The 16,377-nt window shown below is 33.1% G+C and overlaps 1 protein-coding gene across 1 annotated transcript in view; it reads right to left on the bottom strand.

Moving 5' to 3' along the window:
- Positions 1–14,869, bottom strand: part of LOC141458884 (neurotrimin-like) — a 708,924-nt gene extending 694,055 nt beyond the window's left edge. The window contains exon 1 of the mRNA XM_074137436.1: positions 14,685–14,869. Within this exon, the coding sequence (XP_073993537.1) occupies positions 14,685–14,793 (109 nt within the window). The 5' untranslated portion in view covers positions 14,794–14,869. The remainder of the gene's footprint in view (positions 1–14,684) is intronic.
- Positions 14,870–16,377: the final 1,508 nt, after the last annotated feature.

Raw genomic sequence — 16,377 nt, forward strand, 5'->3', positions numbered from 1 at the left:
ATTCACAAAGTATTGTCATTTATAATGCACACTTTTATCTGGCTTGATGTAAGAATGAGTGAGTATGCAGTTAGAACACTCACTCTCATGGTCCCCATACGTAGGCCCTGCCTTCTTCCATACACAACAGATATACATACATACATACATGTATGTAATCTCCAGAACATGTTTTGCACACTTGTAAATGATTACCAAGTGAAAGATGGCGAATAAACTCTTTTTTACCGTCAACAATATTTTACAAAAGTGAATACGTAATAAGTGATAAAATTCTCAGCTTATTTTTCTGGTATTTCTTGTTAATATTTTTTTACATTTTATAAGCTACTGGTACCTAATTAAATTTTAAAAATTTTGTTCTCACCAGCAATATCTGTGGCGCCTTAAAATTGAATATTCAAATAAATATCTTCCCTCTACCATAAACGACGCTGATTTTTTTGACAGATTTTTGGTTCGCTGATATTGATTTGAATAAGTTATCTGACGTTTATTATTACATTTTAAAGGCGCCACGGTAGCCGAGCGGTTGGAGGCGAGACCTGTAAAGCTAATATGTATTGTGGTGCACTGGGTTCGATTCCCGGTCTTAGGCCTTGGATTTTATTTAATGGTTAATAAAAGAAATTTATAGTTAAGTATATGTTTGCTAGTCGCCTCCGTCCATGTCACATAATTGGTAGATGGACATAAAGATCGCCTGAAAAAAAATAGGCAATCACTTTACTTTACTACATTTTAACCAGTTAAGCGTGGAATTTAATTTTAAAAAAACCCCCACAGTGTGCGGAATTAAAATCACGACAATGATGTGCATACACGTCGAACGCAGGGCATAAACAACCAAAAGTTTACAACGTCCGTAATAGTCAACTGCAAGCGACTTTTTCCTGCAATCTCTGTGGGGCTTGAGATTACCAGAGCATTCTGTGCTCATTCAAAAATCTTGCACCGTCTTCACGTATGCATTGTACTAGTTAACTAGAGACGCAATAGCTTTTACAAAGGAAGAAAAGAGCTTTTTGAATTCTGTGCAAAATGAAATCATGCTCGTACTGAGGACTGAACCTCTATCTAAGAGGTAAAAACGGCATTGCACAAGGGTTGAGAGCTTCTATTTGTGTGCCCAATTCCCAATCTCTAATGCGGAGACCAAACATGTACCAACCACTTATCATTTGGTTGGCTCCCACCGCAGTTCTATTGGTAAGATAAAGGAAACATCCCACCAAATAATATTCTTATTGTGTTTTATTAAAATTTCGAGTTTTTATAGTTAATGGCAATTTTACATTTTCACGACGAGAATACACGTTGAACGCCCCGTAACAGAGATTTGGTTTGACGTGTATACACGTCAAATACGCTTAACTGGATAAGAATACCAACCAGAAGCAAATCTACCAAAGATATATTTTATAAGTTTCCAAAATAATGCAGCAATTCCAGTAATTCATAAAATCAAATTGTTGCATAAATTTCACGAACAGTAGAGCTCTGCAGGACATGTTTATCACAGACAAGAGTTTTATAAATGTGGAAAAAAAAATCTTTTGTGATTCTATCTGCAATATGGGCATATCCTATCCTGGGAGATATAGTGTCCTCGGAACAGACTCCTGCGCAAACTAGCTGGAAGTGTAGCTCACTCTTTTTTTATTCCTCCAACTCCAGCCAGCCCTGGCTTTGCCATTCAACACAGATTTTGACAAATTTTCCAACCGTCCTAGTATACTTCGTAATTTTTCAAAAGTCTATTGTTCAATTTTCTCCCTTTTTTTTAGCCTTATTTCAGACAATTTTGCTCTCTCTCATTTTTTTTTTGTTTTACTTTACATGCTTAGAATTGCTCCCAAAAGGCTTAACGCAAAATTCTCTTTTAATTAGGTTTTACCATGTCAATTTCCACGATTAAAGAAGAAGTTACACGTATATTAATATCGACTCTAATCACGATTTTTAATTTTTATTTCGTTATTTTTGTTTTTAAATTGTAAATTAGATTGTAATTGCTGAAAATAAATGAAAACAGACTTGAACTATGGGTATCTACCCATAATCAAGCAATCCAAGCCTTATCGTTTAAAAATCAGTCTAAATCCAAAATACTCCTAAGTATAGTCGACTCTTCATTGTACATCACCGTCATGTATCCCATTCTATCTTTCCTCTGCACCCAAATGGAATTAGTAGACTGACTACTAATTCGCTCCTCTTCATCGGTATAGTAAAAATAATTAAAAAGATAAAAAAGCGAAGGGCTCAGTGATTAGCGAACTGGAATTCCCACGCAGAGATCCTGCTGGCCTTCAGATTTTTCTCTTCGTAGAAGCTTCTTACAGCTTACGGGTGATGCGCAGTTTTGTCTGTGATGGAAGAGCATTGTCCAGAGGTTAAAGAGAGAAAAAAAGAAATGCTCACGGCGCTAATGGAATCAAATGTTTGCGCGCCTTAAATAAAAAAAAGAAAAAGAAGATAGTCAAAGAATTCTTTTCGGGAGATCCTTAATCTTTTGTATTCCTTTTACAGATTTTAGAAATTAGTCAAATGAAACTTGTTTTTCAAACAATTTTGGTCGTAGTTTTCAGAAAAGGGCTCGTTTTTCGCCAATAAATTTTATTAATTACTCCTTAAAAATCAGTTTTTTCCTTATTGTTAATGTTTTAAGCAGTGCACTAGGTCATTCTGCTTCCCTACTGGTACTGGCAAACATTAAACAGTAATTTCACAAGGCAAGATCACAGAGAAAGCTCCAGATTCTGTCTGGGTTCTATGAAGAGTTATAACCTCCTTCAACAACCAGAACTCTGGCTTCATCTTTGAACAACAGCTAAAAAAGTCCGTCAGGTGGGGAATTGGTGTCTTCTCCAACTGTGCTGTAACGTTCCAATCACAGCCAACCAAGAGCCGACAATGCCCTGTTGTGGGAAACCCATCATCTTTTCCCTCTTTTAGTCCTGGGAGTTCACTCTAGTGCTTGCTTAGCTCGGCTGGCTTTCTCCTTAGTATTGAAGGGTACTGTACTCTACACACTACTAAAACGTACACAAATTTTGAACCATTTCTTATTATTACTTTTTTAATAATATTTATGAGATAAGTCTAAAAGAAAATTTTATATTGTAACATAAAATATATATATTTTAATTTGAATTTGTGTATGTGTTAATTTTATGTAGGTAATACGAGTACATAGAAAATTTGAGCACCATTGAATGTGACCATAAACTAACTCACAAAGTACAAATTATGTATACTAAATATGTATTTATTATTGTGAGATGGCGGGTTGCTTTCCCTGGTTGGTTGGTTCACACTATCTGGACAAACGCATGGCTGGCCAAACGCCCAAAATTATGTTCTAACAAACTAGAAACTCCTTTAATATGGATCAAATGTTTAATAATATAACTTAATATGATATACGTATAATATTATATCATGAAAGAGAGCGAATAAAAGATAGAAGCAATGAATATTTGTTCTGTTTGTACGACCAGCAAAAAATGAATTCTGTTTTTACCATGTTATTGTCCAACAATATAAAAAAAAAATCCATTTTAGAACAAACAATATTTAATCCATTTATTATTATTATTATTGGAATTATTGATTTTTTGTTTCATTATACCTGGTTCATTTATTTGCACTGCATTTTCAAATATTTTATTAAAATAAAACTATATATAAAAGTATATATGGTAAATACAAGTGCCAAATTTTCGCAATCCCTATTCTATTTACTCCATTTTATTAATTTTCATATGAATCGTTTGGAACCACTCTAGAACCTTCTTTAATCTACAATTATTCGTATAAAATAATTACAAAAAATAAAATTCCTTCCACTCGTTTTAATACAGATCTATATAAAACAATTGGCTTAAGTTTTAATAAGTATGTCATGTTTTTAATTTGTTACGTGATTATTTTCTTTCTTTTTAACATTTATTTAAAATTTTCATCAATTAGGTTAGTTTCCGTTTTTCATTTTCCAAATTGTATTTTCACTTAGTTTTTCCTTTTTCCTTCGAGGAAGTGATGGCAATCAGGAACCCTGCTGGTATTATGGAACCCTATAATATCTAGGTGGCAAGTGATCTTGTTTTAACAGGTATCTGGCTATTTGTTTTATTAAAAATTACTTTCTCTTATTCTGCAATCCTGCGGAGTTCTGATTTTGAGATTTCACCAGAAAAATATCTATTTTGAGGTCTACTAGGTACGAATGTTGCTTTAAGAATTGGTTTGTATCGATATGTAATCTACCATAACTCAAAAAATGAAAACACTCTCTCAGGTTTTGGTCAAATTGGTCAACCTTAAGGTTTTTGTTGCTCTTTATTCAAATAGTTTGTTCATTTGATTCGAACAATATGGCGCCTAGGATTTTCAGTAAACTTTGTGAACAAAACATTCAATTTGATTTTTAACTTTTTCATTTACAATTTTTTTTTTGTATCTAATAAAATTCGTCGTAGGGCAGTTATTGGGCGAAAAGTTTAAAGGAGGCTTTTATTTAGGATCACAATACAGTTTAATGTTAGGTTATTTTTCAAAGTACATTCAAAAGAAATTAAACATTCGTTCTTTAAAGAAAATTTTGTAAGTTAGAACCTTGAAAAATAGTCGAGGAAGTGATGGCAATCTGGAACCCTGCTGGTATTATGGAACCCTATAATATCTAGGTGGCAAGTGATCTTGTTTTAACAGGTATCTGGCTCAAACTGTAGCTAGATAACGGTGAGGTGCAAAAAGCAGTTCATTTTGAAATTTTCTATTTTGTTTTTTCAATCGATTCTTGAAAAACTTTAAGAAGGCTAGTTCAAATTGTTATTCTTGTTTTGTTATCAAAATAGTGGTAGTTATCCGCACTATTATATTGGTTCAAAGGGAAGTATTGCAGCGATTTTCACCTGTGAATTAGTTCTTGTCTCCCAATTTTTTTTTTTTTTTTTGGTGACATCAAATCCAAGTTAGCGATGCTTGCCATATGGAACCCCATGGGTGCTGGTAATATGGAACCATGTTCCGTATTGCAAGCAAATCACATATATTTCTGGGGAAAAAAGGAGAAGAAGAATCTAAAATGGGGCTAAAAAAAAAAGCTGCAAAAATATTCATTGTACCCAAAACCACTCAACGGCGACTTGCAATAAAAATACTAAGGTGCTCCATATTACCTGCACCTCAAGTCAGAAGCACCACTTTCACTTTTTCCATAAAATTGAAGGTTGCTCATCTGGTGGTTGGAGGAGAGTAAATTTGAAGACAATAGTGCAAGACTAATATATAAAGCTAATAATCACCAGAGAAAGCAATACAATTTTTTGGAATGTCTAGCTTAGGTAAGTCAAAAACAAAGAAGAGTTCCATATTACCACCACTTACTCTAATTATTAAGTAGTTAGTTATAGTAGTAATTTTTAGTAAGACTAAGTAGTGATAGTGTTAACATCGGATTCTTTTCGCCCGCTGAAAAACTGTATTGAATATGTAGCGTGACTACCAATAAGAAAAGATAAGTTTCATTGTAAGTTAATCTGCATATAAAGAACATTGACAATGACTCAAGGATAATATACGAGGGTCGTTTGAAAAGTCCGTGCAAAGTCAGAGAGATAGCATTACTGGCGCGTATCGAGGTTATGTTTAGTTAGTAGCATCTCTTGGAAGAACACACACCAAGTTTCAGCCAGATCGGTCTATTTCTTTGTGTTTGGCATTCGTTTGAATCGAGGAAGTCGAGTGATTTTCAAAAAATGGACGAAAAAGAATTTCGTGTGTTGATTAAACACTACTTTATGAAAGGCAAAACGCCTCAGGAGACTAAAGAGAAGCTTGATAAACATTATGGTGACTCTGCACCTTCGATTAGAACTGTTTATAAGTGGTTTCAAAATTTTCGGATGGCCATATGGGCACAAATGACGCTGAACGTTCTGGACGCCCCTGTTGAGGTTACTACTCCAGAAATCATTGATAAAATCCATGATATGGTGATGGATGACAGAAGAGTGAAGGTGCGTGAGATTGCTAGTGCTGTGGGCATCTCGAATGAACGGGTACATAATATTTTGCATCAACATTTGGACATGACAAAGCTATCGGCAAGATGGGTGCCGCGATTGCTCACGCTTGACCAAAAACGAAATCGTGTGAAGTGTTGCAAGGACGGTTTGCAGCTGTTCCAGAAGAATCCGCAGGACTTTAAGCATCGTTTCGTCACTGTGGTTGAAACATGGATACATCACTACACTCCTGAGACCAAAGAACAATCTAAACAATGGGTTACCAAGGGGGAATCTGCGCTAAAAAAGGCGAAGACCGTTCCTTCGGCCGGAAAGATTATGGCGACTGTCTTTTGGGATTCGCAAGGAATAATCCTCATCGACTATCTGGAAAAGGGTAAAACTATTACAGGTGCATATTATTCATCGTTATTGGACCGTTTGAAAACCGAGCTGCAAGAAAAACGCCCACGATTGGCCCACAAAAAAGTCCTTTTCCATCACGACAACGCACCAGCTCACACCTCAGCAGTTGTGGTCGCAAAATTAATGGAAATAGGGTTCCAACTCGTTTCACATCCCTCCTATTCTCCAGACTTGGCTCCCTCGGACTACTATTTGTTCCCCAATATGAAGAAATGGCTGGCGGGAAAAAGATTTTATTCAAACGAGGAGGTGATTGCAGAAACGAATGGCTATTTTTCAGACTTGGACAAATCCTATGATTCGGAAGGGATCAACAAACTAGAGCAGCGTTGGACGAAGTGTATAAGCCTAAAAGGAGACTATGTTGAAAAATAAAAAAGGTTTACCCCAAAAAATTAAGTAGTTTTTATTTTTGCACGGACTTTTCAAACGACCCTCGTATAGCAATGAATGTTCACTATCATCCTATGCGTGCAACAATCGATTGCTACGCGTGTAACAATCGATCGGCAGCAAATAGATAATTTTCAGCCGTCCAGAAAAAAAAATTTGTTTTAACTTTTCTCTTCCATTTTTACTTTTTGTTTAAATATATTGAAAAATAAATATTTGTATTAATTTAAAAAATTGTGTTTACTTTTTATAAAGTTATTCGAGTTTTTACAACAAAAGGGCCGATTGCCCACGGCCATTAAAGTCAGGTAAAAAAAAAACAACTGTTAAAATTTTCCCTTTTTTTCTTGTGATATTAATATTAAATTGAATATATCAGGCAGTCAATTATTTTAATAAATATAAAATTCACATACAATTTGGTTTTTTGTAATTTCTATTGTTTCATTAAAGAAATAAAATAAAATAAAATAAAATAAAATGAAATGAAATGAACAATTTTTATTTTTAAAATTGTAATTTATCTTTTTACGCAACACAAAATGTAATTTTTTGTTTTTTAGAAACTATAATAAACTTTCCAAATTTATCTATGCTACCAGGTGCAGCCTACAAATATCGGACTATGGAACGGTCATCAGGTTCGCTGCGAAATAGGTTTATTTGACGAATAAGCAGTTAGGAGAAATAAGGCATATCAGAGAGAGGAGATGGTCTGTCTTGCTGGTCACTGAGCAGCTTTATAAAATCTTTCCTAAGCGAATGATAACATGCAAGTGTAGCGAATTAGTGTTGCAATTCTAAAAAGCAACTTATCGCCGGTAGTTCTGCAATATTTGCAGGCAGCCATCTACCTGATGGGAATTCTCCCACTGGGGGAAAAAGAAAATTCCCTGAATCTCTGTAAGTCCTCGGTTATTAAAGTGGGGATGACAGCAAATTTTGACCCTTCTATTTCTTCGTACTATAAACTCTGTAGTTATCTGTCACAGCCGTTACTTCATCTTTCAGTAGTAAGAACTGTTACTATGTAGAACTACTAGTGAAAACGAAAAACTGTTGTCTAAATTTGTAACTGGAATAACTTTTTTTACAGAAAAACGTTGATGCTTTTCAAATTATTTCTACTTTATCTTACCTCAAAATGAAATAACTACGAGTATAACTACGTGTATAATACCTACGTATATATGCATTTACGTACCTAAAGTTCATACTAGTTAAGCGCGTTTGACGTGTACACACGACAAAACCCAAACTCTATTATAGTGCGTTCGACGTGTATACTCGTACTAGTGAGAAATATAAAATTGCCATTAACTATAAAAACTCGAAATTTTAATAAAATACAATAAGAATATTATTTGGCAGGATGTTTCCTTTATCTACCAACAGAACTGCGGTGGGAGTCAGCCAAAAGATAAGTGGTTGGTACATGTTTGGTCTCCGCATTAGAGATTGGGAATTACGCAAATAATAACTCTCAACCCTTGTGCAATGCCGTTTTTACCTTAGATAGAGGTTCAGAACTCAGTACGAGCATGATTTCATTTTGCACAGAATTCAAAAAGCTCTTTTCTTCCTTTGTAAAAGCTCTTGCGACCCTCTAGTTAACTAGAGCAATTGCATACGTGAAGCGGTGCAAGATTTTGAATGAGCACAGAATGCTCTGGTAATCTCAAGCCCCAGAGATTGCACGAAAAAGTCGCTTGCAGTGACTATTACGGACGTTGTAAACTTTTGGTTGTTTTTGTCCTGTGCTCGACATATATACACGTCATTGTCTGATTTTAATTCCGCACACTGTGGGTTTTTTTTTTTTCAAACTAAATTCCACTGGTTAAGGCAATAGGGCGCACCGAAATATCTGACTGAAACAGTACTTAAAAATCTAAAAGTTAATTCTTTTAAATACTGACATTCCTTTAGTAGTTTATTTGACTAAATTCTGCTTTTAATGCAGTGAATCTGGGAGAAGATTACATCCATGGTACATGAGAGTAAATCAGAACCATCTAGAAGGGCTAACTACTAACTTGTAAGGCATGCGCCAAGGTATAGGCAGTTACTTAGATAGACGTACATGCCTTAATAAGAACAGATTACCTATCTAGCAGTTTCCACATCCCAATGAATGTATGATTGCTTTCGACTTGAAACTAATTTTAACTGAGAAAATTATTTACTCATCATATTCTGCTTTTGTGTCCACAAAGGACCCTCTTCAAGGCATTTCTATTACTTCAAATGCTTTGCTATACAAATTGGAAATAGCGATATTCACTGAGTATATAAATATTCCATTGCAATGTTACACTCATTAAACCAAATTATCAAAATTAATTCAGTCTATTATTTGGTTAGTAATTTAAGCCTGAATGGTTAGAATGCAAATTAATATAATGTTGATATATTCAATCAATGGAATGTTAATCAAATCATTTTGTTTTAATAGCATTCTGTGGCAAAACTGCCTCTTTAATTTTATACAATTTGGTAATTTTGCAAAATTTTAGCTAATAATACTGAATTAATTAATTGTTAACTATTTTAATAATAATTATGTATTGATTTATTGATTAATAATGAGGAAAGTATTAAATCATATAAATAAAAGGGTATCGTCCATCTTTTTTTGAGGCTGATTCATTAATCAAAACAGGAGAAAGAATATTACCTATTTCTGCCAAAATTTTAATTATTTTTCGCCAAATGTTCGACTTAGGGGCCAGATCTTTGCTTATCAACAGATACAATTATTTATTTTATTCTTTGTTTACATCTAAGGTTAATGTTCTGTTAATGTTAATGTGTTAATGTTAATCTTTAGTTCTCACTGATTACGAGGTGTGGCTATTAAATAACGAGACTATTGCTGTAAGGCGCCACGGTATCCGAGCTGGTTAAGAGGCGAGACCTGCAAAGCTAATATGCATTGTGGTACTGGGTTCGATTCCCGGTCTTGGCCTTGGATTTTATTTAATGGTTAAATGAGAAATAGTAAAGTACGTTTGCTATTCGCCTCCGTCCACGACACCTAGTAAATGGTATTTGGACGTTAAGCCCCGCCTGAAAAAGTAGGCGATTACTTTACTTTACTACTTTACTTACTATTGCTGTAAAACGTTTAATTTTAAATTTATACATATTTAGTTATTAACACATTCAATATACACCACTCCCCTATCCCTACAACGCTCCATGCGAATTTACCATTGTTCGAAACAGTGCTGGAAGTCTTTTTCTGTGAGCTCCAGCATGACGCGTGCCGCATTTTCTTTCACAGCTTCAACGGACTGAAATCGTGATCCTTTTAATGCAGATTTGACTTTGGGGGAACAGATAAAAGTCACATGGGGCCAGGTCAGGCGAATAAGGCGGATGGCCTAAAACTGGGATGTTGTACTTGGCTAGAAACGTCCTTGACAGACAATGCAGTGTGAGCTGGCGCGTTGCCTTGATGGAGAACCCATGACTTGTTCTTCCACAAATCGGCTCGTTTTTTTTCCTTACTCTTTCACAGAGTTGAGCAAGCACCTTACGGTAGTTAATGTTGATTAATTTTAATCGATAATTTCATCCGTTTTGGACGTAGGAGGGCGACCCCGGGCCGTCATCATCTCCGACGTCTTCTCGGCCATCTTGAAAACGCTTTTAAAAACTCGCGCACGTAATTAACATTCATCGCCATAAACTTCTTTTAATAATAGATAAATTTCAGTAGCGGTTTTACCATGTTTTGATGTGAAATCGTATGTACTCTATAGATACAGACAGAAATTGGCAATATTCTATCTTAATCTTGAAATGCCACATTGAAAATTTTGTATCCTAAGAATGAATTGGTTTTTAGTCGACAGTGAAAATGCAATTCTGCAGAACGTTTTTTTGCGCCCCTGGTTTTTTGTTATTTTAAAGGTTCTTCATTTTAACTAGTTAAACGATCCATTTCATCATTATTTTGATTTGAAAATATAAATTTAGAGAACGTACATTTTAGGTTAGGTTTAGCGGAAATCGTTTCTTTTTTACAGTAAAAGGTGCATTTTATTACAGAGAGGCGTAAGTATTGCATTGAAGTTAAACTAATCTTTTAATACAAATTTTAAGTTTAGCAATAAAGTGCATTTCATGAAAGAAATCTCCTTTAACAGGAGGAAATAACAATCAGTTATGAAGTTATGATAGTTATTGTTACGGAGGAAAAGAAAGTAATTCCGTTCATAACATTTTATTCAGAAAAAGATAAAACAATTATGTAGATGCTTTTAACACGCACAAATAAAAGCTGGAAACAAAAGTGCTTATAACGAAGTAAAATAGGAAAACGCAATAAGAAACAACGGATTAAATGGAACAGAATAGTCTAGTATAAAAGAAGGGTAAAACGATAATGCTTCTATCCTAGCCAGCTGGCCGTAATAAAATGGGCGGAATATCTCTAAAACCATAAGGTACTAACCCGAGTAACTCCCGTGAGAACTATCAATGCTAATTAATAGGAGAATTTTAAAAACGGTGCCGGGCAAGAATATTAGCAGTTGGAGGAGGTACGCCAGCGTTCAAGAACAGTGAATTGGTTGGCAGGTTAGACGGATATTGAATCTAAAAGCCAACGAGGATATTCATCCAGTTCAGGCTTCACTTCTGTTTCTCTTTTGTGCCAGAAAAAAGGAACCATTGCAACTAAAATCAATTAATTGAATAATCAAATTAATGGTTGACTTTATTATGTCCATCATCGTAGCCATCTTTGAAGCGAAGGTAATCTTCTCAATAAAACACCCACTTGAAACTGCTCATTAAGAGTTCTATAAACCCAATTTTTTTTTTTTTTTTTTTTTTAAAGCAACTTCTCAGTTTTCACTTTAAAATTTTCTATGTTTTAAGGCCCGTTAATTTCTTTAGGCATACCAGATCTACTGCAGTCGAGCCTCCCATAAAGGACACTCTCACTAGCGACCACCTCCATTTACGGACAGTTTTTGGATTTCCCCGTTTTACCCCTATACACTTTCTATATAAAAGAATCTCCGTCTAACGGTCACTCTACAAAGAGACCTCGGACATTGATTTTGGGGAACGAATTAAATGTTTCATCTCCCACCAACGACCACCTTATTATTAAAAGTTTGTTTTACGCGGTGATCAAAATAATTATCCCCTCTCAAGTTTTTTTTTTTTTTTTTTTTTCTGGTCTTTCCTAAAGTTTCCTATACAAGCGCCATACATCTTGTACCATTTTAATCATTTTTCAATATTACTTTGGACGAACAATATTATTTTTTCCGATAGGTCGCTCAAACGAAAGTGGTTAACTCTAGAAGAGAAAATAAATGTGTTGGAAGATTTTGCAAAAACCAAATCGAGCCATCGTCAACTTGCCGAAAGGTTTGCTCTATTTTTCTAATAATAGATGATAGTATGATGATAATTTTACCATAAATTATTATTGATATGAATAAATGGGATGATTAATATAAAAATTATTAATTAAGTCAATAATATGTAGTTTTTTGATAAATTTTTTGGATAATTAAGAAAAATTTGATGCATATCATATAGCTAAATTTTTAAATCTATTAATAATAAACTGTTTTTAAATAGATGGTTGGACAAAAACCCAACGAAACTTGAGTACCTCCTTCTAACGACCACCTCCAAATAGCGGCCACTTTGCTTTCCCCCGCCAGTGTCCGTTGTTGAGAGGCTCGACAGAACCAGAAAGTACAAAAATTTGTTTTTTTAGATGAAATTAAACATCTGTAAGTACCACGTAACAAATAATTATATCATTGAATAAGGGGACGGGTCTAATGGTTACGAAGCGTGGTTTTGTAAGCTGGAGATCCCCAATTCGAATCCCGTTTATAGATATTCTTTATTTATTTAAATAAAAGTAGTTGGACGTTAAGATCTACCTGCAAAAATAATAGGCGATTACTTTACTAAATAATTGAATAAAACTGATAAAACGGTCTTTTTTTCCCCAAAATTAATCTAGAGTTTCCTAAAAGACACCATCGCGATCCAGAAGATCTTTTGTGGCTTCCAATCTATGGTTTATGTGGACTTAGTAGTCTTGAGATCGCCTCCAGAACAAGGTATGAAGAAGGAATGGATTTTATTTTTTTTAGCACGTACAGTGAAATTTCTTATTCACGCTATATTTTGAGTAATTTCTCCTTATTCAATGAACCATATATATTTTTTTTAATTCATGCAATAAATTCTTTATTCATTACTACTAAGTAAATAAAATGCATTAATTAACAGGAAGTTCAGAATGTTACGGACAAACACAAGTTTACACTAGCATTTCATAACATGGGTATTTTTAAAACACTTTGTCTTTTATTGTAATGCACTAACATGCAATTGCTGGATTAATAATTTTGTTCAATTTTTCTGGCTTCAGTAAATAGTTCTTTATTTCACTTTAGGTTTTCTAACTATTTTGTGACAACAAATAAGAAAAATTATATTTAAAACTCAGCTACTTACATCAGTTTTTTTATGGTTGATTTTATTTATTTTAAAATTTTGGAATAAACTTATACTACATACTTTAAAAAGTCCATATTAATTGCAATTAACGACAACACATCAGAAACCGAAGATCTACGAGGCAAAGCATTTAAAAGCTCATCGGTGCAGGTTATAATATTATTTTTTAAAAATGAATAAAATCTCTTGCTGTTAAAAAACAAAAAACAATAATTACTCTTTCTCTGATAAGTACAAAATTTAACAAACTGGTTGACGTCACAAAAAAATGATGGCTTGATACTTAAATACTTCTGAGGTTTTCTTGAAGTAACACTTTTAAAGGGGAAAAGTAATTCGATGAAGAGAGAATGTTCCGAACTAGAAGTAGATTAAGTTTTGTTAAGTTTATTTATTTAAAAAAAAATAAAGGTAGAGAAATTTAGCTGTCACTTTTTAACGTTGTAATTGTTCAAATAGTTATGAGAAATTATTAACTACGACCGAGTAAATCAAAGAAATGTGATGCATTTTTTATGAAAAGAAAATTCGAAAGATCGAAAAGAGTATCTACTTATTGAAATTATTTGTGAAAACTGTATTATTGAATGTGCAAAAAAAAAATCAATCGGTTCTAGTTTGCAAAATATAATTGGCTAAACTTGGAATTTAATTCCAAAGTTTCGTAGCAAGCAGAACTACAATATTATATGGCGTACAGGATTCACGCTATTGTTAATTTTGGAAATGTTTCTTTAATTGAAGAAAAGATTGTTTCGTTACTTTAACATCAATATTTAATTCTTGATGGAGGGTTGCGTAGAAAAAAAAGTGTCTATTTTCATTTTATTTTATTTTTTGGAGGAATAAAAGCATTTGGCCACTAAAAATTGCGTTAATAATTTTTAGGGAAACATTTTAAGATTTAATGTCTCATTTTGGTTCTATTAAAAATTTAATTAAATTTAAGAAAGACCCAAAAAATGAAAGCAAAATTTTAATAAATGTTAATACATTTATGATAAATTTACAGTTAATTTATTTATTGATATTTACTTATTAATATGTTGCCAAATAAGTGTATTAATTTGATGATAATAATTTAGTATCTTTTCAATAACATAAAAATAGAAAAATAATAAAACGTTATAAATCTTAGATTAAATAATACGAATATTCTAGATTAAATAAGCTAATATTTTTATACATATATTAGATATTGGTACAAAAAATAATAATCGTCATAAATTCTTCTTAAAATAAAATAATAATGCCAAAAAAAAAAAATCATAAAAAATTTATTATTTGAAAAAATTGATGGTTAAAAGCATATATATTTACTTAAGATCGTATTCTAGAACTTACCATTATGATCAAGATGTGCCGGAGGTGGCGGAGGCGGCGGAGGATTCTCGGAAACCACTCGACTCAATAGAAGAGCAAGCGAAATGACGAGGGTAGGTCTGGAAGCCATTGGGACCACATCACTACTAGCAAACGGTACGGCTTCTTGTTCAACGTTCGGGGGCAGCGCAGGTTTACCCCAGCCGTCTCCACTTCTATATATTTTGCTACCCTCCACTAGAACATCATGCTTACTCAGTTAGCCGTCACGCGCAAGCGTATATATTTATATAAATATATACATATATATCTTATGCATACATATACTGCACTTTACTCCTATAATATTTATAACTATTGCAATTAATAATATCCATTTTATTGTTTGGACATCACAAATTATGCTGCATAATAAATATGATCGTAATTTTGTATTTATTACATATTATACTGATTTATTAATTAACTTTCTTGCTTGGTGAATAACAAATCATTTAGCAAAATTGTACCAAATTGAGTAGTGGATTCCTAAAATTATAAATGAAATTCATTGGGTTTTACCTGATCGGAATATCAGCTGTCAATTAGCTAGTTTAAAAAAAAATCCATTAAAATCAGAAAATCCGTTCGTAAAATGATACTACTGCTTAACAGATTTACTTTAATTTTGAAATTAACTCACGCATCTATTTCCGAATAATATTATGCAGTAATTAGGCCACTTATCTAACTTTTTATGGAGTAGCTTAACCAAACTATTCACAAAACTATTTTAGCTGCATTAACCTTAAATTATTGAACTAAGGATTCAAGATTGGCGAGGAATCGGTCAAATAAAAACAACAAACTCGTCTTTTTTGCCAACGTTTCGACAAATATATTGTCTTCTTCAGAGCCTGGATATTACAAATACAAAAAAATGCAAACAATTTAGAGAATCAGTAACATAATAAATCAGTTAAAAATCAGTAATCCCTGAAGAAGACAATAATATTTGTCGAAACGTTAGCAAAAAGATGAGTTGTTGTTTATATTTGACCGATTCCTCGCCAATTGATTCCATAAATTGTTTGTATTTTTGTATTTGTAACATCCAGGCCCTGAAGAAGACAATATATTTGTCGAAACTACTAGGCTAATCTAGAATCCTTAGTCCAATAAATTACGGTCACGAAACCTAGATATTCATATCTTAAATTTTGTTTAAAATACGTACAATCAACCAATGTATTTGCAGATAATTTGCAGTAATAGTTGTTGTAAAGTATACCTAAACTTTACAGGTACAAGGTGTTTAACTTACGTGAATATGTAGTGAAGGAAAAACAAAATAAAATAATAGAAATAAGGTATAGGATAATATAAAATTTGTTTCACTGAAAAATAAAAGACAAGAGTTCAACAAGAACTGAAGAATCTTTTTAATGTGAACTTATTGATGAGTTAAAGACTAACTATAAGTGTTTATGAGCTTCTACAGCCTCAATAAATGATCAAAATTGTTGGAGATAAGCTGTAATGTGGTTTGTTTTAAAAGTGAACTTTCAGACTTCTTGATAGCCTAATCAATATTCCTTCTACGATAATTCAGTAATTATACATTTTTTTTTAACTCTGGGCTTTTAAAATACATGTAATTTTCATTAATATTATCCACTTTGAAAAACTGTATTTTTGAAGCTAAAACAAATTCTTAAAGACAAACGGAAATTCT

Source organism: Rhodnius prolixus, unplaced genomic scaffold, assembly GCF_049639745.1.
Source record: "Rhodnius prolixus isolate KJV_2025 unplaced genomic scaffold, Rpr scaffold_5, whole genome shotgun sequence".
Classification (NCBI taxonomy): domain Eukaryota; kingdom Metazoa; phylum Arthropoda; class Insecta; order Hemiptera; family Reduviidae; genus Rhodnius; species Rhodnius prolixus.